Here is a 25,455-nt window from a genome sequence, read left to right on the forward strand (position 1 = left end):
TTTTTGGCTTTTATTTCCGCTTGTGTTCACGTCACTTTGACTTTACGGAAACTAGTACATCATTTGAGATTGATTCCTGCCTTTGTGATTGCATTCCATCGCCTACACTCTCTTATCAAAAAGTTTGTTTAATAAATGTAATTCGTTTTGAGTTCTAGACGGATATTTTCTTCACACCTCATGATTTTGTAGCCTCTTGTGAGAGGGAGTAAAACGTTACTCACACTGGCATAATTTCCAGAGGACTGGTTTTACTGATACGCAGGAAGAAAAGTTTTGTGTAGCTCGACAGCTAACGTTTGTGTTTAGTTACCTTTATTTCATCAAACACATGAATTAATTGTAACGTAAGGAGTTTAATGTATGAATTTATTGAATGAATATTAGTTTATCGTAAATGTTGTCAATCGTGTTGTGTCATTAACTTACTGAACGTAACTAGAGTTCAAGGCACAGCCAGTAACGCTAACTGCTGAGGTTGCGACAGGAGCAGATAGCGAGCTAACTACCAGTCATGGCAGACTCGAGCAACAACCACCCGAAGACCCTCAATTTTAATGTGGGGGTACTTGGGCATGTCGACAGCGGGAAGACGTCGCTTGCCAGGGCGCTCAGCAGCACAGCGTCCACGGCTGCCTTTGACAAGAACCCCCAGTCCCGAGAGAGAGGCATCACTCTGGATCTCGGCTTCTCCTCCTTCAACACGGACCTCCCCGAGCAGCTGCGGGAGGACCCCGGGGGCCACGGCTACGACAACCTGCAGTTCACGCTGGTGGACTGTCCTGGACACGCGTCCCTCATTCGCACCATCATTGGGGGTGAGAGAAGTGAATGAGAATATCATATTACTGCAGAGAGAAATCGATACCCTAACCGTAGTAGCAAGACAGCAAAAGTTCAGGTGTTGACACCTGTGTAATGGTGGAGATCCCATCACTCACACTAAATGACTGTACATGACAGTAGTGACATATTTCAACTGTCCAGTCGGCTGTCTGACATCTCCTGGTACTCTAGCAAAGAGTTTGACAGCCAGCTTCAATAATGGCAAATGGGAACACACTGGGGCTGCAGAATAAAGAGTACACATTAGAGGTCGACTGATTTATGATTTTTCAACGCCGATACCTATACCGATTATTGGAGGACCAAAAATGTATCGGCCGATTATTTTATTTGTAATAATGACAATTACAACAATACTGAATGAACACTTATTTTAACTTAATATAATACATCAATAAAATCAATTTAGCCTCAAGTAAATAATGAAACGTGTTCAATTTGGTTTAAATAATGCAAAAACAAAATGTTGGAGAAGAAAGTAAAAGCGCAATATGTGCTATGTAAGAAAGCTAACATTTCAGTTCCTTGCTCAGAACATGAGAACATATGAAAGCTGGTGGTTCCTTTTAACATGAGTCTTCAATATTCCCAGGTAAGACGTTTTAGGTTGTCATTATTATAGGAATTATAGGACTATTTCCCTCTATACCATTTGTATTTCATTAACCTTTGACTATTTGATGTTCTTAAAGGCACTTTAGTATTGCCAGTGAAACAGTATAGCTTCCGTCCCTCTAGTTAGCGTGCGCTAACAAGCTAGCCATTTCACTTCGGTTACACCAGCCTCATCTCGGGTATGCTTGAAGTCATAAACAGCGCAATGCTTGACGCACAACAAAGAGCTGCTTGCAAAACGCATGAAAGTGCTGTTTGAATGAATGTTTACGGCCTGCTTCTGCCTACCACCGCTCAGTCAGATACTTGTATGCTTGTATGCTCAGTCAGATTATATGCAACGCAGGACACGCTAGATAATATCTAGTAATATCATCAACCATGTGTAGTTAACTAGTGATTATGATTGATTGTTTTTTATAAGTTAAGTTTAATGCTAGCTAGCAACTTACCTTGGCTTACTGCATTCGCGTAACAGGCAGTCTCCTTGTGGAGTGCAACGAGAGAGAGGCAGGTCAGGTCGTTATTGCGTTGGACTAGTTAACTGTAAGGTTGCAAGATTGGATCCCCCGAGCTGACAAGGTGAAAATCTGTTGTTCTGCCTCTGAACAACGCAGTTAACCCACCGTTCCTAGGCCATCATTGAAAATAAGAATGTGTTCTTAACTGACTTGCCTAGTTAAATAAAGGTAAAAAATAAATAAAAAATCAGCGCACAAAAATACCAATTTCCGATTGTTATGAAAACTTGAAATCGGCCCTATTTAATCGGCCATTCCGATTAATCGGTCGACCTCTAGTACACATACACCTGATACAAATATACATTATTTCTTGACTCAACCATTTAATGCAGCCATTACATGGTTAACCCACACTGATTGACTGGCCCCTCCACTAGCCTGTGGCTTGGAAAGGAAGAGAGAGAGGAGGAATGGGTAGAAGTCTCCAGGAGGACATGAGAATTCCTTACGCCCCAGCTAAACCCTGCTTAGTCATTCCCCCTTTCTTTCTTGCTACAATCTCCCTTTCTCTCTCTCCTCACTCCTGAGGAGTGTTCTTTGGCTTTATCCACATTTTATTATTTTTGTTTAATTATTTCTAGGTAAGAAATTTACTGTGTATGCTATAAGTGGAGACTGCTTTGACAGGGCTGAGAGGTGAGGGTATGCATTGGTGGGAGAAGACGATTGAAACTGAAGGTAAGCAGGAGAAGGAGAGCACACATTCAGTGGGAGTGTGGCCTGAGTCAGTGTATATGGCTGGTAGTTGGCTATATAAAGCCAGTGTGTCCCTGTGGATGGCAAATGCTGTGGATTAGGGCAGAAGGAAGGTGTGGGGATCAGGGTATGTAATAAACTTCCTCTCCTGTCCCCAGTGGGGAAAGCACAGGAAAGAAAGAAAGCCAAAGAGAGGCAGAGGAAAGAAAGACTGCCAAAGTGAAGGAAAGAAAAGAGGGAGAAGAAAGACAACCAAGTGAGCTGGGGCTCTAATTTCAGCCATCTAGCCCTTCTCCCTTCTTTATCCTTTGTACCCTCCCACTTCTCTCCCTCTCTTCGTTATTATTCTTGGTTGTCTGTTGCTGTTTCTCCATTGGTTGCTCAACTTATGACTGGTGCTTTGGGCCCTGTGTAGATGAGCTGTAACCATGCAGTGCTTAGTGGTCACAATCATTTCGCTGCAGTAGTTTTGGACTGGGGTGTTTATTATAGACAAGCCATATAGCATACATACAAGTCTAATAGTGAGTCTTTGTGTTTCAGGGGCTCAAATCATAGACTTGATGATGCTGGTGGTAGACGTGGTGAAGGGGATCCAGACCCAGACAGCAGAGTGTCTGCTGATAGGAGAGCTGACCTGCCCCCGCATGGTGGTCATTCTCAACAAGACTGACCTGCTGCCGCCCAACAAGAGACAGACCGCCATCGACAAGATGACCAAGAGACTGCACAAGACACTGGAGAACACCAGGTAACACACACACCAGGCCCCCAGTGTCCTTTCTGGAGTGTGAAGTCACCAGTTCTGCTGGTCGGCTTCTATGTAGCAACCTAGCGGTGCCAAAGCTCTGGGCCTGTATCCACAATGCATTTCAGAGGAGAACATTTGTGCTAGGTGCTGAGAATCGAGACATTTTACTCCTACTCTTATGGGTAAAAATGAAGGCTATGCAAGAAGGGCTTTAGTCATAAGAGATACCAAGTCGACAGATTATTTAGGACGCCTCATAAGCTGTCCTAACCGGTTATTAGTTACCAGCAGGTGTCTTGATAATAGAAAAATGCAGCAAGTAAGTGGTTCCTGCACCACATGCAACTGCTTTGCAGTTGTTGAAAGAATGTTTTGATATTTCTATACAATAAATCTATAAATAATGTAGACCTACATGCTCTTGTCTTTGACAATGATTTCACATGAGGCCTATTACACGATGTGCCTAAATACGTAAAACCGCTAGGCTAATAAATATGTCTAATTGGGCATGTTTATAAGTTGGGAAATTGGAGGAATCTAGGGCTTATGTTTGATTGTTTGATGAAAATGATAGACATTTCAAACATTGCATGCAACATTATCAGCAAGTGACATTGATGCCTACTGTGCCAAATCGATGTAGATCTGTTAAAAAGGAGTGACGAGTGTGTCGATATAATGGTATTGTCAAAATTCCACTTTTAACAACCATCAGAATTGGTTTAAAAAAAAGTTTATGCATGCCAACATATTAAGCAATCATTAAGAGTAGGCAAAGTGATCGTGTCGGTCGGAAATGATATAAAACGTTTTACCATTGAAACGTTTGAACATTCACATTCATTGTGGTTGTCTGAAGAAACGTGCTATAGAGTTCACAGCTGGCAACGCCTCATCAGGATTGGTTATTCCACAATTTGCAACATGTCAATGAGCGTCATCACTATCTTTCCTTTGTGGTACCTCAACTGTTGTGATTACCAGCTGAGATAAACTTTTATGGGGTTGATTTTGTCTGGGCCCTGTCTTAACATCATCCTAAAACCTACTCTGAGTTTGGATTTTTTTTGGTCTTTAAGCAGGTTTTAACAGGATTCTAAGAATGTTTCTGGGATGCTTTGTAGATATGGGCCCAGGTCTGACCTAGAAAGCCTGTAAATTACGATCTAGATCTAGATCGCCAGTATTGCCAAACACATTTTGTTTAGTTTTGTGCTCTAAAATGTGTTTATTATGATCAAGTTCGATCCCCACTGTGAATTATTTTAATGTTTGCTACAAACCAAGATACTGAATTAAGTAGTGATACATTGTGACTACTATATTTGTCGTCACACAGGATCAGGTGCTGACACAGACCAATCATGGCCGGCAGGCTATTAGGAGGCTCCATAAACATTAAGGCAGGATGAAAACTACTACATCGACCATGATCCTTTGCTGCTTATTGCCACCTTCACGATGATCCTTAGCTATTTTTTGGGGTGCCATTCAGCCCCATTCAGCAATAATGGCGTGCTTCAAATTCAAATACTACCAGCTTCATGAGCCATCGAGTTTTGCATAGGAATACATGGATGACATCAATGCTATCACTGTCTTCTGGTTTTAATGTCTATGACACACACAAAATAATTCTAACCCTCGTTTCATCCCCTGTTGGATAGATTTAAAGACTGTCCTGTGATTGCCTTGTCAGCAAAGCCTGGGGGTCCTGAGGCCCCTGAAACAGAGGAGCCACATGGAGTGCCTGAGTTAATAGAGGTAAAGACCCTGGACACACTGGTGCCCCAGGAAGTGCCTGCGCTATTAGCAGTTTGGCTTAGTATTCTGACTGATGTGTAGAAGGCTTCAATGATACATACAGTATGATTCAGTAAAAGGTCACTCTTACAGAACAAAGAGGTATGACAGACACTGTCAGGTCAGGGGTTCTGCCCTATAATTAAATCACAAGATCACAAGAGACACTGTCAGTAAGTGTTGATGAAACCACAGGATACACACTCAACACTACAATATGGCTCTCTGTGTGTATGACTGAATCACACTCATGCCTACAAGGACGTTACAATGTTAATGAGAGCAGTTTTGACTTTGGTGTGTGTGTGTGTCCTAGTTGTTGAAGAGCCAGACGTACCTCCCTCACAGAGATCCGGGGGGAGCTCTGCTGATGGCTGTGGACCACTGCTTCTCCATCCGTGGTCAGGGCACAGTCATGACTGGAACCATCCTACAGGGGGCGCTGGCTGTCAATGACACTGTGGAGATCCCTGCGCTCAAGGTATGGTCACTTACCACAGAACACTGATGTACATGACCACTAAAAGAAGTCTTGATCAGTGGTTCTCAACCTCAATCCCACATGTCTATAGACCAGAAACCATTTGTTGTGACATTGTAGAACATTAGAGTGCATTAGCCAATTTAATTTGTTCTAATTTTAGGTTATGTGGTCCTATAAAGAGACTATAGCATGATGGTAGTCCCTGCTTCCAAAAAGGTTGAGAATCATTGATGTAGTAGAAGAGCCCTGATTCAGATGACCTGGATGGCTGGAGTAGAAGATAAAAGCTACAGAGATTTTTGGGGAAGTTCAGAAGTTGACTGCAAGAGGAGGGGGGGAGGGATGGGAGTGGAGTGGAGGATGTGTCTGTGTTTTTGGGGAGACTGGGGAGGAGGGGTGGGGTATTGGCAGTACAGGAGCTGGCTAATTCAGACCAGATGCAGTTGTAGGCCAGCCCAGTTTATTATCTTGAACTTTACTGTCAACTGGTGTCATCATAACATCCTCCACCGGGTGGCGGCAGAACCCTGGATTAACCAGCAGGTAGTGTCGGAGAGATTGTGGTTAGGCTACACCGACCATACTCACCCACTCACAACATAAAAACAACACTCAAAGATTATTCTGTTATACACTGAACAAAAAATATAAGCAACATGTAAAGTGTTAGCCCCATGTGTCATGAGCTGAAATAAAAGATCCCAGAAATATTCCATACGCACAGAAGGCTTATTTCTCTCATTCTCTGTTAGTGAGAATTTCTCCTTTGCCAAAATAGGTGTGGCATATCAAGAAGATGATTAAACAGCATGGTCATTACACAGGTGCACCTTGTGTTGGGACAATAAAAGGCCACTGTAAAATGTGCAGTTTTGTCACACAACACAATGCAACAGATGTCTCAAGTTTTGAGGGCGCATGCAATTGGTATGCTGACTGCAGGAATGGCCGCCAGAGCTGTTGCCAGAAAATGTAATGTTAATTACCACTCCAGCCCAGGACCTCCACATCCGGCTTCTTCACCTGTGGGAAGATCTGAGATCAGCCACCCGGACAGCTGGTGAAACTGTGGATTTGCACAATCAAATCATTTCTACACAAACTGACAGAATCCATCTCAGGGAAGCTCAGCTGTACTGGGCAGATGGCAGCCTGTAGGCTCGTGTGGGCGAACGGTTTGCTGATGTCAGCTTTGTGAACCGAGAGCCCCATGGTGGGGGTATGGGCAACAATCTTAATAGCATTTTATCGATGGCCATTTGAATGCACAGAGATACCGTGATGAAATCCTGAGGCCCATTGTCGTGACATTCATCCTCTGCCATCACCTCATGTTTCAGCATGACAATTCACAGCCTCTGTACACAATTCCTGGAAGCTGAAAATGTTCCAGTTCCTCCATGGCCTGCATACTCACCAGACATGTCACCCATTGAGCATGTTTGGGATGCTCTGGATCAACGTGTATGTGTCCCAGCTCCCGCCAATATCCATCAACTTTGCACAGCCATTGAAGGCTATATGCTAAGGAGATGTCAAACTGTGTGAGGCAAATGGTCATGACACCAGATACTGACTGGTTTTCTGATCCACGCCCCTACCTTTTTTAGGTATCTGTGACCAACAGATGCATATCTGTATTCCCAGTCATGTGAAATCCATAGATTAGGGCTTAATGAATTTATTTCAATTGACTGAATTCCTTATATGAACTGTAACTCAGTAAAATCATTGAAATTGTTGCATGTTGCATTTTATATTTTTGTTCAGTGTAATATTGAACATGTTCATACTCTGTCAATTGTATACCTAACCTTGCACAAACAATCAATAGAGCTGATGAGGTAGTTTGATAGCCTCTCTGTGTTTGTCTTTTAACCCCTAGGTGACCAAGAAAGTGAAGTCAGTTCAGATGTTCCGGCGGCCGGTGGCTGGGGCCATGCAGGGTGACCGGGTGGGCGTGTGTGTGACCCAGTTTGACCCTAAACTGCTAGAACGGGGGGTGTTGTGTACCCCTGGTTCCCTACACACCCTCCACGCAGCCATCATCTCTGTCAGAAAGATTGGCTACTTCAAGGGTTCCCTGGCCACCCGTGCCAAGTTCCACATCACCGTGGGACATGAGACTGTCATGGCCAGGGTCACCTTCTTCGGTCTGCCCCCTGGAGAGACCCACCAGACCTCCACTACGGACCCCCAGCTACCCACCTCAGACCCCCACGCCTCTGAGCCATCCCTTAGACCCCTGGACACACCCTTCTCTTTTGACCGGGAGTACTTCCACCAGGATGAGTATGTGATTGGCCAACGGGAGGCCGGCGGGGCGGGACAAGACCCGGAGCAGTGGGCGCTGCTGGAGTTTGAGCATCCGGTCACATGTCCCACTCTCTGCCTGGTGATTGGCTCCAAGCTGGATACAGACATTCACGCCAATGTGTGCCGACTGGCGTTCCAGGGGCGTCTGCTGGAGGGTTTTGAGGAGAAGAGCTACTCTGAGACTACACTACTCAGACTACGTATCTACAAGACCAAACACAAGGAGGGACAGGTGGAGAGGGTGAGTGGACCCCCTGCCACACACAGACACATCTTCCACCCCCTCACTCCCCTAATAGGCTGCACACACACACCCTTTCCATCAGTCTTCGTGCTTGGCTCTATGTCCTTGTTCCTCTGCCCCCTCCCCTTCCTGTATTCTGGTCCTTGTTCCTCTGCCCCCTCCCCTTCCTGTATTCTGGTCCTTGTTCCTCTGCCCCCTCCCCTTCCTGTCTTCTGGTCCTTGTTCCTCTGCCCCCTCCCCTTCCTGTCGTCTGGTCCTTGTTCCTCTGCCCCCTCTCCTTCCTGTCTTCTGGTCCTTGTTCCTCTGCCCCCTCTCCTTCCTGTCTTCTGGTCCTTGTTCCTCTGCCCCCTCCCCTTCCTGTCTTCTGGTCCTTGTTCCTCTGCCCCCTCCCCTTCCTGTCTTCTGGATCTTGTTCCTCTGCCCCCCTCTCCTTCCGGTCTTCTGGTCCTTGTTTGGATGTTTCTCATTACTGGTGGCACTGGAGAGATTTTCAGGGACTGAGCTCCCATTGTGGACACACACACACACATACAGACAGAGTCCCGGCGATGCGGCGTGTAGAAGAATGCAGGGCCTTTGCGTGTGCTAGGCGTGTGTCCCCTTGACGCCAGTGGCGACAGCCAGGCTGGTGCTGTTTGGACCTGAGTGGCACAGGAATATACCCACATCCACATGGCTCTGCATTCCCCCAGGCCCTCACTCTGGCCCCTGCTCTCTCACGCTCATCTCTCTTTCTCTCTCTTTGAGTCCTCAATCCATTATGCTTTTCGATCTCTCACCTTTACCATCTATCTCCCTGGCTCGATCTCGCTCTTGTAATATATTCAATGACTTATTTTGTCATTTAATTCAACACTTCTCTGACTATTTTGTTGTTCCTCAGTTTATCTTCCCATTTTGACTCATAAGAGTCTTATCTGCCTCGTTGCTCCTGCCTGTTTGTCTGTTTCAGTGTTGTCTGCAGCCAGCAGCGTGTCTGTGTGTACACAGTACGCATCCTCTCTCAGGATCACTCACAGGTCAGAGGTCAAGTGTGTGGACAAGTTTTACTGCTGTTAGGCTGTTACACATAGGTCGTTGACCCTGAGGTTGATCCTCTCCCTGTGAGGTCAGAGTCAGGTCTTGTGACATGGGTTCCCCTCCCAGAATGAGGAAGTCCTATTTGTTTCGTTTTTTTCTAAGAGGACAAATATCTGAGTTTGAGATATGGCTTTGTCATCCCTTGGTCACTGGGTTGTTTTATTAGGATCCCCGTTAGCAGTTGCAAATGCAGCAGCTACTCTTCCTGGGGTCCACATAGAACATGACCTAATACAGAACAAAAATAGACAGGAACAGCTCAAGGACAGAACATACATTTAAAATAAGAGTGTAATTTTAACCAACTGTAGCTTATCAGCGGTGACGCATCAGTCAGAACCGAATGTCAGAGTGAGCGAAGGAAGGAAGTGACAAAGGGGAGAAGTAGCGAGGGAAAGAGCGGTGCCCTCCCTTTATCGGATCAGTGACGGGTGAGAGAGTCTCTGATGGACAGATACAAAACAGAAGAAAACATGCGAAGAGGAATGAGAGGACAGACGGCAGTCCTAGGGGAATGTGGCTCATAGCAGCGTTGGGTTGGGACAGGGGACAAAACAGTGTCATGGTGGGGTCAGCCACCCCCCCACCATTCACTATGGCGAAAGAGTGGCAGCATGGCAACACACGAGATCATGCAGCAGTGTGTGTGTTAGATCAGAGAGAGGAACATGAAAAACAAACACACACTGTCTGCCTCAAATCATTAAGGGATATGCTGGAGCGTTAGTTAATAATGGTATTTGTATGATATTTGTTACAGGAAGCTGCTCATTTAATGATCATATTATTTAAGTGTATTGCATTACAATAAGTATATTTTGTTGTATCTGTCATTGGTGCCTCGCTCAAGTCTCCTCCTCCTTCTGGTCAGGTGACAGACGACTACACTGTGATTGGCCGAAATCTCTTCAAGAAGGAGACCAACCTGCAGTTATTTGTGGGGTTAAAGGTCACGCTGTCGACCGGCGAGGAGGGGGTCATCGAGGGCGGCTTCGGACAGAGCGGGAAGTTTAAGATCCGGGTGCCAGGTATGTAGGCATGGGCCTGTATGAATGTGTTAATGATAAAACAGACCTCGCTGCTGAGCGGTTTAAAGCAGCGTATGGGTGTATGATCACATCTGACCAACAGATATCAGACATTTTATATGAATTTCCTGCCGTTTGTACATGTTGAAATGCCACCACCCTTCGTTGACACTCACCAGTACTGCACACGGCCGCCGTTCATTATGCTGTGTCTTTCCTTCTACTTCCTGTGGTTGTCCGTGGTCCGTTCATTATGCTGTGTCTTTCCTTCTACTTCCCGTGGTTGTCCGTGGTCCGTTCATTATGCTGTGTCTTTCCTTCTACTTCCCGTGGTTGTCCGTGGTCCGTCCGTTCATTATGCTGTGTACTTCCGTGGTTGTCCGTGGTCCGTTCATTATGCTGTGTCTTTCCTTCACTTTATGTCCGTTCATTATGCTGTGTCTTTCCTTCTACTTCCCGTGGTTGTCCGTGGTCCGTTCATTATGCTGTGTCTTTCGTGGTTGTCCTTCTACTTCCCGTGGTTGTCCGTGGTCCGTTCATTATGCTGTGTCTTTCCTTCTACTTCCCGTGGTTGTCCGTGGTCCGTTCATTATGCTGTGTCTTTCCTTCTACTTCCCGTGGTTGTCCGTGGTCCGTTCATTATGCTGTGTCTTTCCTTCTACTTCCCGTGGTTGTCCTTGGTCCGTTCATTATGCTGTGCTGTGTCTTTCCTTCATTATTATGCTGTGTCTTTCCTTCTACTTCCCGTGGTTGTCCTTGGTCCGTTCATTATGCTGTGTCTTTCCTTCTACTTCCCGTGGTTGTCCGTGGTCCGTTCATTATGCTGTGTCTTTCCTTCTACTTTCCGTGGTTGTCCGGGGTCCGTTCGTTGTCAGAATCAGGATGTGGTGTGCTGGGAATCCCTCTCCAGGATCCTCTGGAGGTAGCTCTGGTTCCGGGGAAAGTCTGCACCCTGTTTATTTGACCTTCTGTCGCTCCTCTCACCTCCGACCCACAGATAGGCTTCACACTGGGCCCGGCGGGAAGAGAAAACTAAAACATTTAGAAAGACAACCGTACCTACTTCCTCTCAACTCACTCACACTGGCGTACACACTCACAAACATGCTCTTATATATACACTGACATACTTGGCTAGTCACTTAAGACATTCAGCATGCTCATTGCTCAGTCACTCTCATAGTTTGCCCTCTGCTGTGTGTTCTTCTGACCTCTCGCTACTCTGGGTGTGCTTGTGTGTGCTCCCTTTCTCTCATTGTTTTTTGCCCCTTCAGGGCATATGATTCAAAATGGAGAAAGTGAGGGAGAGAAGGGAAAAGAGGGCTAGTTAGATTTGAGTCTTTGAAGGCCCCCCAGACCCCTCACAACCTCCCCCTTCACACACACTACTGTCCAATTCCCCCCAGCAACCCGCTCTGACCCCAAACTCATCCCCTACAAGCCCCTTAGGGCCACCAGCCTGGCACTAGACAGCTATTCTAGAGGAGGAGAGAGAGATGGATAGATTTTGGGAAAGGAGCAGAGGGGGATATCGGACCCGATTTAAAGAAAAATATTAAAAAATACATTTTTTAATTTTTTAAATGGGGACCTGAACGGACCCGAGAACAATCAGGTCCATTCGGGTTCAGGTTCGATACAACCAGACCTAGACCCGGCCTGTACCCGATAAAAACATGTTTATGATAAAAACATGTTTATCAACCAAGTTGATCTTCTGGTGGGTCCACCTATGGGTCCACTCTGTTCTATCAGCTGTAGTTGCATAGACCCAATGACAATCAAACAGGACCCGACCTGGACCCGAGGGAAAAGTTAGATTTATGAATCCAGACCCTCTCGGGTATTCAGGTTACATTTTACATTTGAGTCATTTAGCAGACGGTCTTATTCAGAGCGACTTACATACTTACATACATACATACATCGGACTTCTACTTTGTCTATGTGATATGTCAGCCTGTAATTAAAAGGATAAAATGCATGTTCATTATGTTTGTTTAATGCAAAAAAAAAAACTTGTTATACGTTTGTGGTGATAGCTTTAGGGGGATCATTTAATATTTTTAGTAATTATGCTGAGTAAGGGGTGTGTGTGTGCTGACTCCATTTACAACAAAAAAATAAAGTTCAAGCATTGATGAACTGGATTTTATTTGAAATTACATCACACTGATTAATTTGTGTGTGTGAGCGGTGTGAGCTAAGGCCAAGTGAGTTCTGTAGATCTGAGATTCTGCCTGGCTTGTAACCATAACAACCTCCTCTGTGGCGCCATGTGATGCGGGTAGATGAGGTCAGCCAGTGCGAAGGTTTGCTCAGGGAACATTTCTCACCTCTACGTGAGTGGAACAACAAGCAAACAAACATGTCAAACGCACACACACACAGGAAGGGATGCCCCAGCGGAATCCACAGCACGTGCCCAGTCGCCTGAGGTCTGTCAGACACCAGAATAAATGTCAGCCAGAACAGAAACGCCACATAGAACCCTGACAGAGAGACAGAGTCAAGGTTCTTTCACGACCTTGAGCGTGAAACTGGAACCGTGAGACAAGACCACAACTGCTTAAGTTAAGGAGACAATGACTGGTGGAACAAAGTTGCATGTGTGATTGGATGCCCAATCTGGACGGTAAATATCAGATGAAACAGGACCGTGAGTCAGGACTGTGACCTTTGTCTCCACTCTATCAGCAGCAGGATCAGGAGGCTGAGGTTGGCGATCCAGTTCAGGTTCAGCAGACCACAGTGGCTCCAGCATTGTCGTTCTTTAAGTAGAGCAGAGAAAGGATCACTATCTATCTGTTCTCTCTCTCATCTCCTATCTCTGTCAACGTCAGTGTAAAGAGCAGATGTACTGTTGACCCTGAGACACCACTATAGAGCAGTAAGAATGGGACTAGTGGTGTGGAGGTTTTTAAAAGTGACTTGTGTGGTCTAGCGGTCTAAGCTGCTGCCTCCAGATCACATACACAGAGTATACCAAACATTAGGAACACCTTCCTACACTTAACAAAAATATAAATGCAACATGTAAAGTGTTGGTCCCATGTGTCATGAGCTGAAATAAAAGATTCCAGAAAATTCTGTTCACACAGAAAGCTTATTTCTGTCTTTTTTTGTGCACAAATTAGTTTACATCCCTGTTGGTGAGAATTTCTCCTTTGCCAAGATATGCCACACCTGTCAGGTGGCTGGATTATCAAGAAACTGATTAAACGGCATAATCATTACACAGGTGCACCTTGTGCTGGGGACCATAAGCCCACCCTAAAATGTGCACTCTTGTCTCACAACACAATGCCACAGATGTTATTTTTTATTTTTTATTTTTTTCACCTTTTATTTTACCAGGTAGTCCAGTTGAGAGAGAGTTCTCATTTACAACTGCGACCTGGCCAAGATAAAGCAAAGCAAGTGCGACAAAAACAACAACAGAGTTACAAAAAGGATAAACAAACATACAGTCAAAAACACAATAGAAAAATCTATGTACAGCGTGTGCAAATATAGTAAGGTTAGGGAGGTAAGGCAATAAATAGGCCATAGTGGCGAAATAATTACAATTTAGCATTAACACTGGAGTGATGGACATGCAGATGATGATGTGCAAGTAGAGATACTGGGGTGCAAAAAATAAATGACAATAGGGGGATGAGGTAGTTGGGTGTGCTATTTACAGATGGGCTGTGTACAGTGATCAGTAAGCTGCTCTGACAGCTGATGCTTAAAGTTAGTGAGGGAAATATAAGTCTCCAGCTTCAGTCATTTTTGCAATTCGTTCCAGTCATTGGCAGCAGAGAACTGGAAGGAAAGGCGGCCAAAGGGGGTGTTGGTTTTGGGGATGACCAGTGAAATATACCTGCTGGAGCACGTGCTATGGGTGGGTGTTGCAAAGACTGATAGATGATCTGGAGCCAGTGGGTTTGGTGCCGAATATGTGGCGAGGGCCAGCTAATGAGAGCGTACAGGTCGCAGTGGTGGGTATTTTATGGGGCTTTGGTGACAAAACGGATGGCAGAGTATTGAAGGCTATTTTGTAAATTACATCGCTGAAGTCAAGGATCATTAGGATAGTCAGTTTTACGAGGGTATGTTTGGCAGCATGCGTGAAGGAGGCTTTGTTGCGAAATAGGAAGCCGATTCTAGATTAAATTTTGGATTGGAGATGCTTAATGCGAGTCTGGAAGGAGAGTTTACAGTCTAACCAGACACCTATGTATTTGTAGTTGTCCGCATATTCTAAGTCAGAACCGTCCAGAGTAGTGATGCTAGGCGGGCGGGCAGTTGCGGGCAGCAATCGATTGAAGAGCATGCATTTAGTTTTACTTGCATTTAAGAGCAGTTGGAGGCCACGGAAAGAGTGTTGTATAGCATTGAATCTCGTTTGTAGGTTTGTTAACACCGTGTCCAAGGAAGGGACAGATTTATACGGAATGGTGTCGTCTGCGTAGAGGTGGATCAGAGAATCACGAGCAGCAAGAGCGATGTCATTGATATATACAGAGAAAAGAGTAGGCCTGAGAATTGAACCCTGTGGCACCTCCATAGAGACTGCCAGAGGTCTGGATAACAGGCCCTCAGAGTTCAGTGTGTCAAATCGATCTGAAAAGTAGTTGGTGAGGCAGTCAGAGAAACCAAGGCTATTGAGTCTGCCGTTAAGAATGTGGTGATTGACAGAGTCGAAAGCCTTAGCCAGGTCGACGAAAACGGTTGCACAGTACTGTCTTTTATCTATTGCGGTTATGATATCGTTTAGGACCTTGAGAGTGGCTGAGGTACACCCATGACCAGTTCTGAAACCAGATTGCATAGTGGAGAAGGTACGGTGGGATTCTAAATGGTCGTGATCTGTTTAACTAAGGATATGGATATTCTTAGTATCATTTGAAAGGAAACACTCTGAAGTTTGGAAATGTGAATTGAATGTAAGAGAATATAACACAATAGATCCCGTAGAAGAAAATACAAGGAAATTAATTTGGTTTCATCTTTGAAATGAACAAGAACAGCCAAAATATTCAGATATGATGCTGGGGATAATTTAAAATAAGAACATAAGTGGGCAACAGTATTTTACCAAAGTTTCAGATAGATACCTTCAGGAATGAGTGAGTTACATGCCATTGAGTATGAAGACACCCAGGTGTCCCTCACAAGCTTCCCAAATGTACCCAAGTGGCCGAATTGGTAGAGTGATACATTGATGCAAATAACTATATACACTGCTCAAAAAAATAAAGGGAACACTAAAATAACACATCCTAGATCTGAATTAATGAAATATTCTTATTAAATACTTTTTTCTTTACATAGTTGAATGTGCTGACAACAAAATCACACAAATTATCAAAGGAAATCAAATTTATCAACCCATAGATTGGGTTTGGATTTGGAGTCACACTCAAAATTAAAGTGGAAAACCACACTTCAGGCTGATCCAACGTTGATGTAATGTCCTTAAAACAAATCAAAATGAGTCTCAGTAGTGTGAGTGGCCTCCACGTGCCTGTATGACCTCCCTACCACGCCTGGGCATGCTCCTGATGAGGTGGCGGATGGTCTCCTGAGGGATCTCCTCCCAGACCTGGACTAAAGCATCCGCCAACTCCTGGACAGACTGTGGTGCAACGTGGCGTTGGTGGATGGAGCTAGACATGATGTCCCAGATGTGCTCAATTGGATTCAGGTCTGGGGAACGGGCGGGCCAGTCCATAGCATCAATGCCTTCCTCTTGCAGGAACTGCTGACACACTCCAGCCACATGAGGTCTAGCATTGTCTTGCATTAGGAGGAACCCAGGGCCAACCGCACCAGCATATGGTCTCACAAGGGGTCTGAGGATCTCATCTCGGTACCTCATGGCAGTCAGGCTACCTCTGGCAAGCACATGGAGGGCTGTGCGGCCCCCCAAAGAAATGCCACCCCACACCATGACTGATCCACCGCCAAACCGGTCATGCTGGAGGATGTTGCAGGCAGCAGAACGTTCTCCACGGCGTCTCCAGACTCTGTCACGTCTGTCACATGTGCTCAGTGTGAACCTGCTTTCATCTGTGAAGAGCACAGGGCGCCAGTGGCGAATTTGCCAATCTTGGTGTTCTCTGGCAAATGGTGTTTGGCTGTAAGCACAACCCCCACCTGTGGACGTCAGGCCCTCATACCACCCTCATGGAGTCTGTTTCTGACCGTTTGAGCCGACACATGCACATTTATGGCCTGTTGGATGTCATTTTGCAGGGCTCTGGCAGTGCTCCTCCTTGCACAAAGGCAGAGGTAGCGGCCCTGCTGCTGGGTTGTTGCCCTCCTACGGCCTCCTCCACATCTCCTGATGTAATTGCCTGTCTCCTGGTAGCACCTCCATACTCTGGACACTACGCTGACAGACACAGCAAACCTTCTTGCCACAGCTCGCATTGATGTGCCATCCTGGATGAGCTGCACTACCTGAGCCACTTGTGTGGGTTGTAGACTCCGTCTCATGCTTCCACTAGCGTGAAAGCACCGCCAGCATTCAAAAGTGACCAAAACTTCAGCCAGGAAGCAAAGGAACTGAGAAGTGGTCTGTGGTCCCCACCTGCAGAACCACTCCTTTATTGGGGGTGTCTTGCTAATTGCCTATAATTTCCACCTGTTGTCTATTCCATTTGCACAACAGCATGTGAAATGTATTGTCAATCAGTGTTGCTTCCTAAGTGGACAGTTTGATTTCAAGTGTGATTGACTTGGAGTTACATTGTGTTGTTTAAATGTTTTTTTGAGCAGTGTACAAAATACAAAAAAAATATTCTAACATACCCCCAAAATAAAATATTGAAGAAAAAAATATATATATATTGAAAAAATTCTAAATAACAAAGGGTAACTATTGACAATTTCAATGTACAATAATGTGAAGACCCTCAGTCCTCTACACAATATTGTGCTGCTGATGCCATAGCCCATAGCAGTCTCTTTCTGGTGTGAAGCAGAGGGTCACCGAACAGGTGGTACAGGTGACAGGGGATTTCTTGTGGCACAGACAACGAAGCCTCCCAACTGAGCCCTTTTTGCCCTGAGACACATTCCTGCCTGCAATGATACATTTTGGCATGTGAACACCACTGGTTGGAGCAGAAGGGACAGAGGTAGAGGGGACAGAAGGTGCTACAGTGGTCTTGCTGTAGCTAGCAAGCTCCTGGATGAGCAGCTCCCTGAAGGCTAGCTGTGAGAATGGGGGCTGTCCACAGCTCCTAGCCATTTCCTTCTGGAGCAATGTCAATAAAATGATAAACAATGTCTTGTATCATTTCATGGTTTTGTGGAGAACATTATAGTAGCCTATCACCGCATCTGACAGCAGCTGGAATGGGGACATTTTTGGTGGTCCATGCCCCAGTAGCGCCCTTCACACGCCTGACGACGTGATCACCACTGAAGGACTTGTGGATTGTTGTGCACATCACCACCTCTCTGGTATCCATGCACTTCACAAAGAGCAGGCCGTCTTCACGGATCCATCTCATGTAGTGGTCGACCGATTATGATTTTTCAACGCCGGTACCGATTATTGGAGGACCATAAAAGCCGATACCGATTAATCGGCCGGTTTAAAAAAAAATATTTGTAATAATGACAATTACAACAATACTGAATTAACACTTATTTTAACTTAATATAAAACATCAATAAAATCAATTTAGCCTCAAATAAATAATGAAACATGTTCAATTTGGTTTAAATAATGCAAAAACAAAGTGTTGGAGAAGTAATATGTGCCATGTAAAAATGTGTGCCATGTAAAAAAGCTAACGTTTAAGTTCCTTGCTCAGAACATGAGAACATGTGAAAGTTGGTGGTTCCTTTTAACATGAGACTTCAATATTCCAAGGTAAGAGGTTTTAGGTTGTAGTTAATATAGTATTTTCGGACTATTTCTCTATACCTTTTGTATTTCATATACCTTTGACTATTGGATGTTCTTATAGGCACTATAGTATTGCCAGTGTAAGTATAGCTTCCGTCCCCCTCCTCGCCCCTACCTGGGCTCAAACCAGGAACACATCGACAACACTCAAAGCATCGTTACCCATCGCTCCACAAAAGCGCAGCTTTTGGGGAATAACTACTCCAAATCTAAAAGCGAGTGACGTTTGGAAACAGTATTAGCGCACACCCAGCTAACTAGCTAGCCATTTCACATTGGTTACACCAGCCATTAGGCTGATAGGCTTGAAGTCATAAACAGCGCTGTGCTTGCGAAGAGCTGCTTGCAAAACGCACAAAAGTGCTGTTTGAATGAATGATTACGGACCTGCTGCTGCTCAGTCAGACTGCTCTATCAAATCAGACTTAATTATAACATAATAACACACAGAAATATGAGCCTTTGGTCATTAATATGATCAAATCCGGAAACTATCATTTCGAAAACAAAACGTTTATTATTTCAGTGAAATACGGAACCGTTCGGTATTTTATCTAACGGGTGGCATCCCTAAATCTAAATATTCTTGTTACATTGCACAACCTTCAATGTATGTCATAATTACGTAAAATTCTGGCAAATTAGTTTGCAATGCGCCAGGCAGCCCAAACTGTTGCATATACCCTGACTCTGCATGCAATGAACGCAAGAGAACTTACACAATTTCACCTGGTTAATATTGCCTGTTAAACTGGATTAGTAGTTATAACTAGTGATTATGATTTGATTGTTTTTATAAGATAAGTTTAATGCTAGCTAGCAATTTACCTTGGCTTCTACTGCATTCGCATAACAGGCAGGCTACTCATGGAGTGCAATGGTTAGAGCGTTGGATTAGTTAACTGTGCTGTTGCAAGATTGGAACCCCTGAGCTGACAAGGTAAAAATCTGTCATTCTGCCCCTGAACAAGGCAGTTCCTAGGCAGTCATTGAAAATAAGAATGTGTCGTTAACTGACTTGCCTAGTTAAATAAAAGGTATGAAATAAATAAATGTAGTTTTTTTATATATATATAATCGGAAATTTCCGATTGTTATGAAAATTTGAAAATCGGCCATCCCGATTTAATCGGTCGACCTCTAATCTCATGGTAGCCCGCTTAGGCATGTCGTTCACCCTGGTTTTCGAAAATCCCACTCTGTTGGTCCGAATGGTGCCACAGGCCCACATCTCCAGCTTCCTCAGGTCTGTGAACAGGGTAGGGCTTGTGTAGAAGTTGTCCACAAACAGTTTGTAGCCCTTCCCTAGCAGCTGAAAATCGAATAACTCCATAACGGAGTCATAGCTAAGCCCCTTACCGGTCGCACAACTGCTCTTCCCCTCATAGACCAAGACATTGCACGTGTATGCACACACAGAATCGGCCAAAACAAACAGTTTGTAACCCCATTTAGTCGGTTTGTTACGCATGTACTGTTTTAGGCCAATTCTGTCCTTTGAGGCTACCATCCTCTCATCTATGGAAAGGTTCTGAGCAGGCTGAAAATAAGTCTTGCAAGCCTCAAGGATGTCGAGGTAGAGAGGTTTGATTTTGCAGAGCTTATCAAACCGTGCCGTGCCTCGCTTCGTCTCGTTGTCCTCGTCAACTTTTGGGTCACTGATATGAAGTGCCCATGAGATTGTCAGAAACCTACTGCATGACATGACCGTGGTGGGGAAAGGCAGTTGATAGAGGGGTGCAGATTTCCAGTAGACCTTCAGGGTTTTCAGCTTTACAAGACCCATGTAAATGACCATAGAAAGGTAACAAAAAAGATCTGACATGGAAATGGGCTTCCATCCCTCTTTCTTGCCTTCCTGCTTCTTAGCTCCGTACTTATTTGTGTTCGACACCAGGGAATCAACAACTGCCGAGGTGAAAATCAACTGAAAAAGTTGCATGGGGCTGTATTTGGAGGTCATGTCCAGCTGAGGTCCTGGTGGCCTTTTTGGTCTGAATATTGGAAGTGGTGGCGCCACATCCTCCTCCAGCACAGAGTACCAACGACCCTCCTCTGCTCTGCCAGCAGGTTCCACACTTCCCTTCCTCCGCTTCTTTGTCACCGACTTCACACCTCTTGATGGCCGGGCGGGGGTAGGTGTTGTGCCGGACACAGCAGGGGTCCGGCTGGATGGACCAGCTTCAGTGGGGGATTTGCACCTTGGCAGTATGGGCTCCCAATCAGAATCGCTGGGACTGTGAAATAAAGACACAGACACAGATTATATATAGAGTAGGGAATGAAATCACTATGGTGAGGAGCTGATCCATTCCATGTTTAGATAAAATAAAATGTAAAAAATATCTAATATATACAGACACACAGACATACACTCACCCACAATGTAGAGCAGTGTACTTTACACATTTCAATACTGATTATATTTTTATATATGGCAAATAAAGTAAAAATATCTCAACTCAAATTAATAATATTTGATATTATACATTTCAAATAACGTTACTCACCAATCCAACACAGAATCTTCTCCATACAGGAACATCTCCTCAGATTTAGAGTCAAAAGAATTCTGTCTGTCTGAATCATCTTGTAGTAATGTCTGAATCATCTTGTAGTAATGTCTGAATCATCTTGTAGTAATTCACTGTCACTATCTTGATCAATTTCTTCAATAATATTGTGTAGATATGTATATTTTGTCTTTGTCTTTGATTTGAAAGTTTTACTCGCCATAATTCTTCTCTGAAAATGCTCTCAAAACAGAAATGCTGCCCGTAACCAGCGTGGCTGATTCTAGTAGAATTTTCAATGGCGAATGGTTGTGTCTTTACGCTCAAGTTTCCCACAAAGGCTAGTCTTCCTGGATAGAACCATCACTTGTTGTCGTTTACCTCCGCTCATTGGCTATCTACCAAGCTAGATTTCAAAACGATCAGTGGTCATTGGTCCGAAATACAGTCAATCAACGAAGAACTGGTCATATCATTGGTGCGCAATGAGGTCATAGTTTGGTGTGTTCAAATCAGTTCCTTTCACTCAATATGTCCCGGGAAAAGAACCATGACGTATGGCTGTATTACTAACAAACAAAGGATTGCAATGAAACCAAACATGACTCGATAAACATCTGTTTAGAGTGAGCAATTACATCGAATGTTACGTCCAAAGTTGAAGGACACTGAATTTATGACACAAAGCCATTTACAAAACGTTTCCTGTTAGGCTATAAAAATGGATTATATCGAACAAAACAACAATTTATTGTTTCATCGTGACCTTTAGTATTGCCAAATGAAGAAGATCTTCAAAGGTAATTGATTAATTTTATTGCTATTTCTGACTTTTGTGACTCTGACTTTTTACTTGGCTGGTAGCTATACATAATGTTTTGTCTAGTGATCGATAATCGCATGGTTTGCTTTCCCAGTAAAAACGTTTTTAAATCTGACATGGTGGCTAGATTAAAAAGAGGTTTAGCTTTCATTTGCCGTATTGCACTTCTGATTTAATTAAAGTTAAATATTTAGAATAATTACATTTCTGCAATTTTGACGAAACGGAACGCTAACGGAACGCCATTCCTAGTCAGGTTAACTTGGCTTTCGAAGACTTTAGAAAGTCAGGGCAGGATGGATATCGGTCTGTATCAGTTTGAGTCTAGAGTGTCTCCCCCTTTGAAGAGAGGGATGACCGCGGCTGCTTTGAAATCTTTGGGGATCTCAGACGATACAAAAGAGAGGTTGAACAGACTAGTAATAGGGGTTGCAACAATTTTGGCGGATAATTTTAGAAGAGAGGGTCCATATTGTCTATCCCAGCTGATTTGTGGGGGTCCAGATTTTGCAGCTCTTTCCGAACATCAGATAACTGTATTTGGGTGAAGGAGAAGGGGGTGGCTTTGGCAAGTTGCTGCGGGGGGGTGCAGAACTGATGGCCGGGGTAGGGAGAAAATGCTTATTGAAATTCTCGAATATCGTAGATCTATCGGTGGTGACAGTATTTCCTAGCCTGTGGGCAGCTGAGAGGATGTGGTCTTATTCTCCATGGACTTTACGGTGTCCCAAAACTTTTGGGAATTAGTGCTACAGGATGCAAATTTCTGTTTGAAAACGCTAGCCTTAGCTTTCCTAACTGACTGTGTATTGGTTCCTGACTCCCCTGAAAAGTTGCATATCGCTGGGGCTATTCGTTGCTAATGCAGTACGCCACAGGATGTTTTTGTGCTGGTCAAGGGCAGTCAAGTCTGGAGTGAACCAAGGGCTATATCTGTTCTTAGTTCTACATTTTTTGAATGGGGCTTGCTTATTTAAGATGGTGAGGAAAGCACTTTTAAAGAACAACCAGGCATTCTCTACTGATGGGATGAGGTCAATATCCTTCCAGGATACCCTGGCCAGGTCGATTAGAAAGGCCTGCTCTCTGAAATGTTTTAGGGAGCTTTTGACAGTGATGAGGGGTGGTCTTGACAGAAGCAGGCAGTGATCGCTGAGATCCTGGTTGAAGACAGCAGAGGTGCATTTAGAGGGCAAGTTGGTCATGATGATATCTATGAGGGTGCCCATGTTTACTGATTTAGGGTTGTACCTGGTAGGTTCCTTGATAATTTGTGTGAGATTGAGGGCATGTAGCTTAGATTGTAGGACGTCTGGGCTGCTAAACATTTCCCAGTTTAGGTCACCTAACAGTATGAACTCTGAAGATGGATGGGGAGCAATCGATTCACATATGGTGTCCAGGGCACAGCTGGGGGTTGAGGGGGGTCTATAACAAGCGGCAACAGTGAGAGACTTATTTCTGGAAAGGTGGATTTTTAAAAGTAGAAGCTCGAATTGTTTGGCACAGACCTGGATAGTATGACAGACCTCTGCAGGCTATCTCTGCAGTAGATTGCAACTCCGCCCCCTTTGGCAGTTCTATCTTGATGGAAAATGTTGTAGTTGGGGATGGAAATTTCTGGATTTTTGGTGGCCTTCCTAAGCCAGGTTTCAGACACTAGGACATCAGGGTTGGCGGAGTGTGCTTAAGCAGTGAATAAAATATATATGCATAGTTACTTTAACTATACATTCATGTACATACTACCTACATACTACCTCATTCCAGGGTTTTGCTTTATTTTTACTATTTTCTACATTGTAGAATAATATTGAAGACATCTAAACTATGAAATGACACATGGAATCATGTAGTAACCAAAAAAGTGTTTCAGATTCTTCAAAATAGCCACCCTTTGCCTTGATGACAGCTTTGCCCACTCTTGGCATTCTCACAACCAGCTTCATGAGGTAGTCACCTGGAATGCATTTCAATTTAACGGGTGGGCCTTCTTAAAAGTCCATTTGTAGAATTTCTTTCCTTAATGCGTTTGAGACAATCAGTTGTGGTGTGACAAGGTGGGGGAATATACAGATGATATCCCTATTTGGTCAAAGACCAAGTCCATATTATGGCAGGAATAGCTCAAATAAGCAAAGAGAAATGAAAGACCCTCATTACTTTAAGACATGAAGGTCAGTCAATATGGAAAATTTCAAGAACTTTGAAACTTTCAAGTGCAGTTGCTAAACCATTAAGCGCTATGATGAAACTCACTTTCATGAGAACCGCCACAGGAAAGGAAGTCCCAGAGTTACCCCTGCTGCAAGTTCATTAGTTACCAGCCTCAGAAATTGCAGCCCAAATAAATGCTTCAAAGAGTTCAAGTAACAGACACATCTCAACATCAACTGTTCAGAGGAGACTGCGTGAATCAGGCCTTCTTGTTCAAACTGCTGCAAAGAAACCACTACTAAAGGACACCAATAAGAAGAAGAGACTTGCTTGGGCCAAGAAACACAAGCAATGGACATTAGACCGGTGGAAATCTGTCCTTTGGTCTGATGAGTCCAACTTTGTGATTTTTGTTTCTAACCGGCGTGTCTTTATGAGACGCAGAGTAGGTGAACGGATGATCTTCGCATGTGTGGTACCCACCGTGAGGCATTGAGGAGGAGGTATGATGGTGTGGGGGTGCTTTGCTGGTGACGCTGTCTGTGATTTTATTTAGAATTCAAGGCACACTTAACCAGCATGGCTACCACAGAATTCTGCAGTGATACGCCATCCCATCTGGTTTGCGGCTAGTGGAACTATAATTTGTTTTTCAACAGGACAATGACCCAACACACCCTCCAGGCTGTGTGAGGGCTATTTGACCAAGAAGGAGAGTGATGGAGTGCTGCATCAGATGACCTGACCTCAACCCAATTGATATGGTTTGGGATAAATTGGACCGTAGAGTGGAAAAGCAATCAACAATTGCTCAGCATATGTAGGAACTCCTTCAAGACTGTTGGAAAAGCATTCCAGGTGAAGCTGGTTGAGAAAATTCCAAGTGTGTGTAAAGATGTCATCAAGGCAAAGGGTGGCTACTTTGAAGAATCTAAAATCAAACATATATTATGATTTGTTTAACATGTTTTTGGTTACTACATGATTCCATGTGTGTTATTTCAGTTTTGATGTAGAAAATAGTAATGCAGAAAATAGTAAAAATAAGTAAAAACATTGGATTGAGTAGATGTCCTAACTTTTGACTGGTAATGTATACATATTTAATTCCTCTGTCCTATCCAATAAACAAACGATATGTGAATACTTTTTTTAAAGGAGGGAAATATGACTTGTATAAACTAACAGCAATTCTAATTCTAATGATCTCTTTCTTTATCTCTCCCTCTCTCTCTTCCCTATTCCCTCTTTCTTCTCTTCAGAGGGTCTCAGTCTAGAGACTAAGCAGCTCCTCTCCTCCTCTGCCAAGAAGAGAGTTAAGGGTGGTGCTAAGGGGGAACCAGCCAAAGAGGATGATGCCAAGACAGACTCTCAGCCAATCTGCATCAACCTCCAATTCAAGAGATACGTCTTTGACCCCCACAAGAAGATGGTTCAGAGCTGACCTCTGCAGCAGCTATAGGATGATACCTGTGATGTCGTGTAAAAAAATAAATGTTGCTTAAAAGCTGATCTCCGTTCATGGGGAAAGTATTGCTCGCTATATTTTCAATGCATTTTTCTGCGATCGTCTCAGCCGTCTAAGGCACTGCATCTCAGTGTAAGAAGTGTCACTACAGTCCCTGGTTCGATTACAGGCTGTATCACATCCGGACGTGATTGG

General features: G+C 44.2%; 1 protein-coding gene across 2 annotated transcripts; it reads left to right on the plus strand.

The window, feature by feature from the left end:
- Nucleotides 1-57: 57 nt before the first annotated feature.
- On the plus strand, nt 58-25,455 carry eefsec (eukaryotic elongation factor, selenocysteine-tRNA-specific). Of its 2 annotated transcripts, none has more exons than XM_024427341.2 (7): nt 58-818; nt 3,225-3,432; nt 5,103-5,199; nt 5,555-5,719; nt 7,608-8,279; nt 10,234-10,390; nt 11,266-12,463. In XM_024427341.2, exons 1-7 carry the CDS (start codon nt 515-517, stop codon nt 11,352-11,354), a joined length of 1,692 nt encoding a protein of 563 aa, XP_024283109.1. In that variant the 5' UTR covers nt 58-514; the 3' UTR covers nt 11,355-12,463. The 2 variants fall into 2 exon arrangements, with proteins under 2 accessions (XP_024283109.1, XP_024283108.1); XM_024427340.2 differs by lacking the exon at nt 11,266-12,463 and adding an exon at nt 25,055-25,455 and having other exon boundaries at nt 63-818.

This window comes from Oncorhynchus tshawytscha, linkage group LG07 (genome assembly GCF_018296145.1).
Source record: "Oncorhynchus tshawytscha isolate Ot180627B linkage group LG07, Otsh_v2.0, whole genome shotgun sequence".
Classification (NCBI taxonomy): domain Eukaryota; kingdom Metazoa; phylum Chordata; class Actinopteri; order Salmoniformes; family Salmonidae; genus Oncorhynchus; species Oncorhynchus tshawytscha.

Excerpts from the sequence above, each read along its gene's own strand:
- eefsec (XM_024427340.2), top strand. The coding sequence starts at position 515 with ATGGCAGACTCGAGCAACAACCACCCGAAGACCCTCAATTTTAATGTG. Across the intron at positions 8,280-10,233 it reads AGGAGGGACAGGTGGAGAGG|GTGACAGACGACTACACTGT; the intron begins GTGAGTGGACCC and ends CCTTCTGGTCAG. Across the intron at positions 10,391-25,054 it reads GTTTAAGATCCGGGTGCCAG|AGGGTCTCAGTCTAGAGACT; the intron begins GTATGTAGGCAT and ends TCTTCTCTTCAG.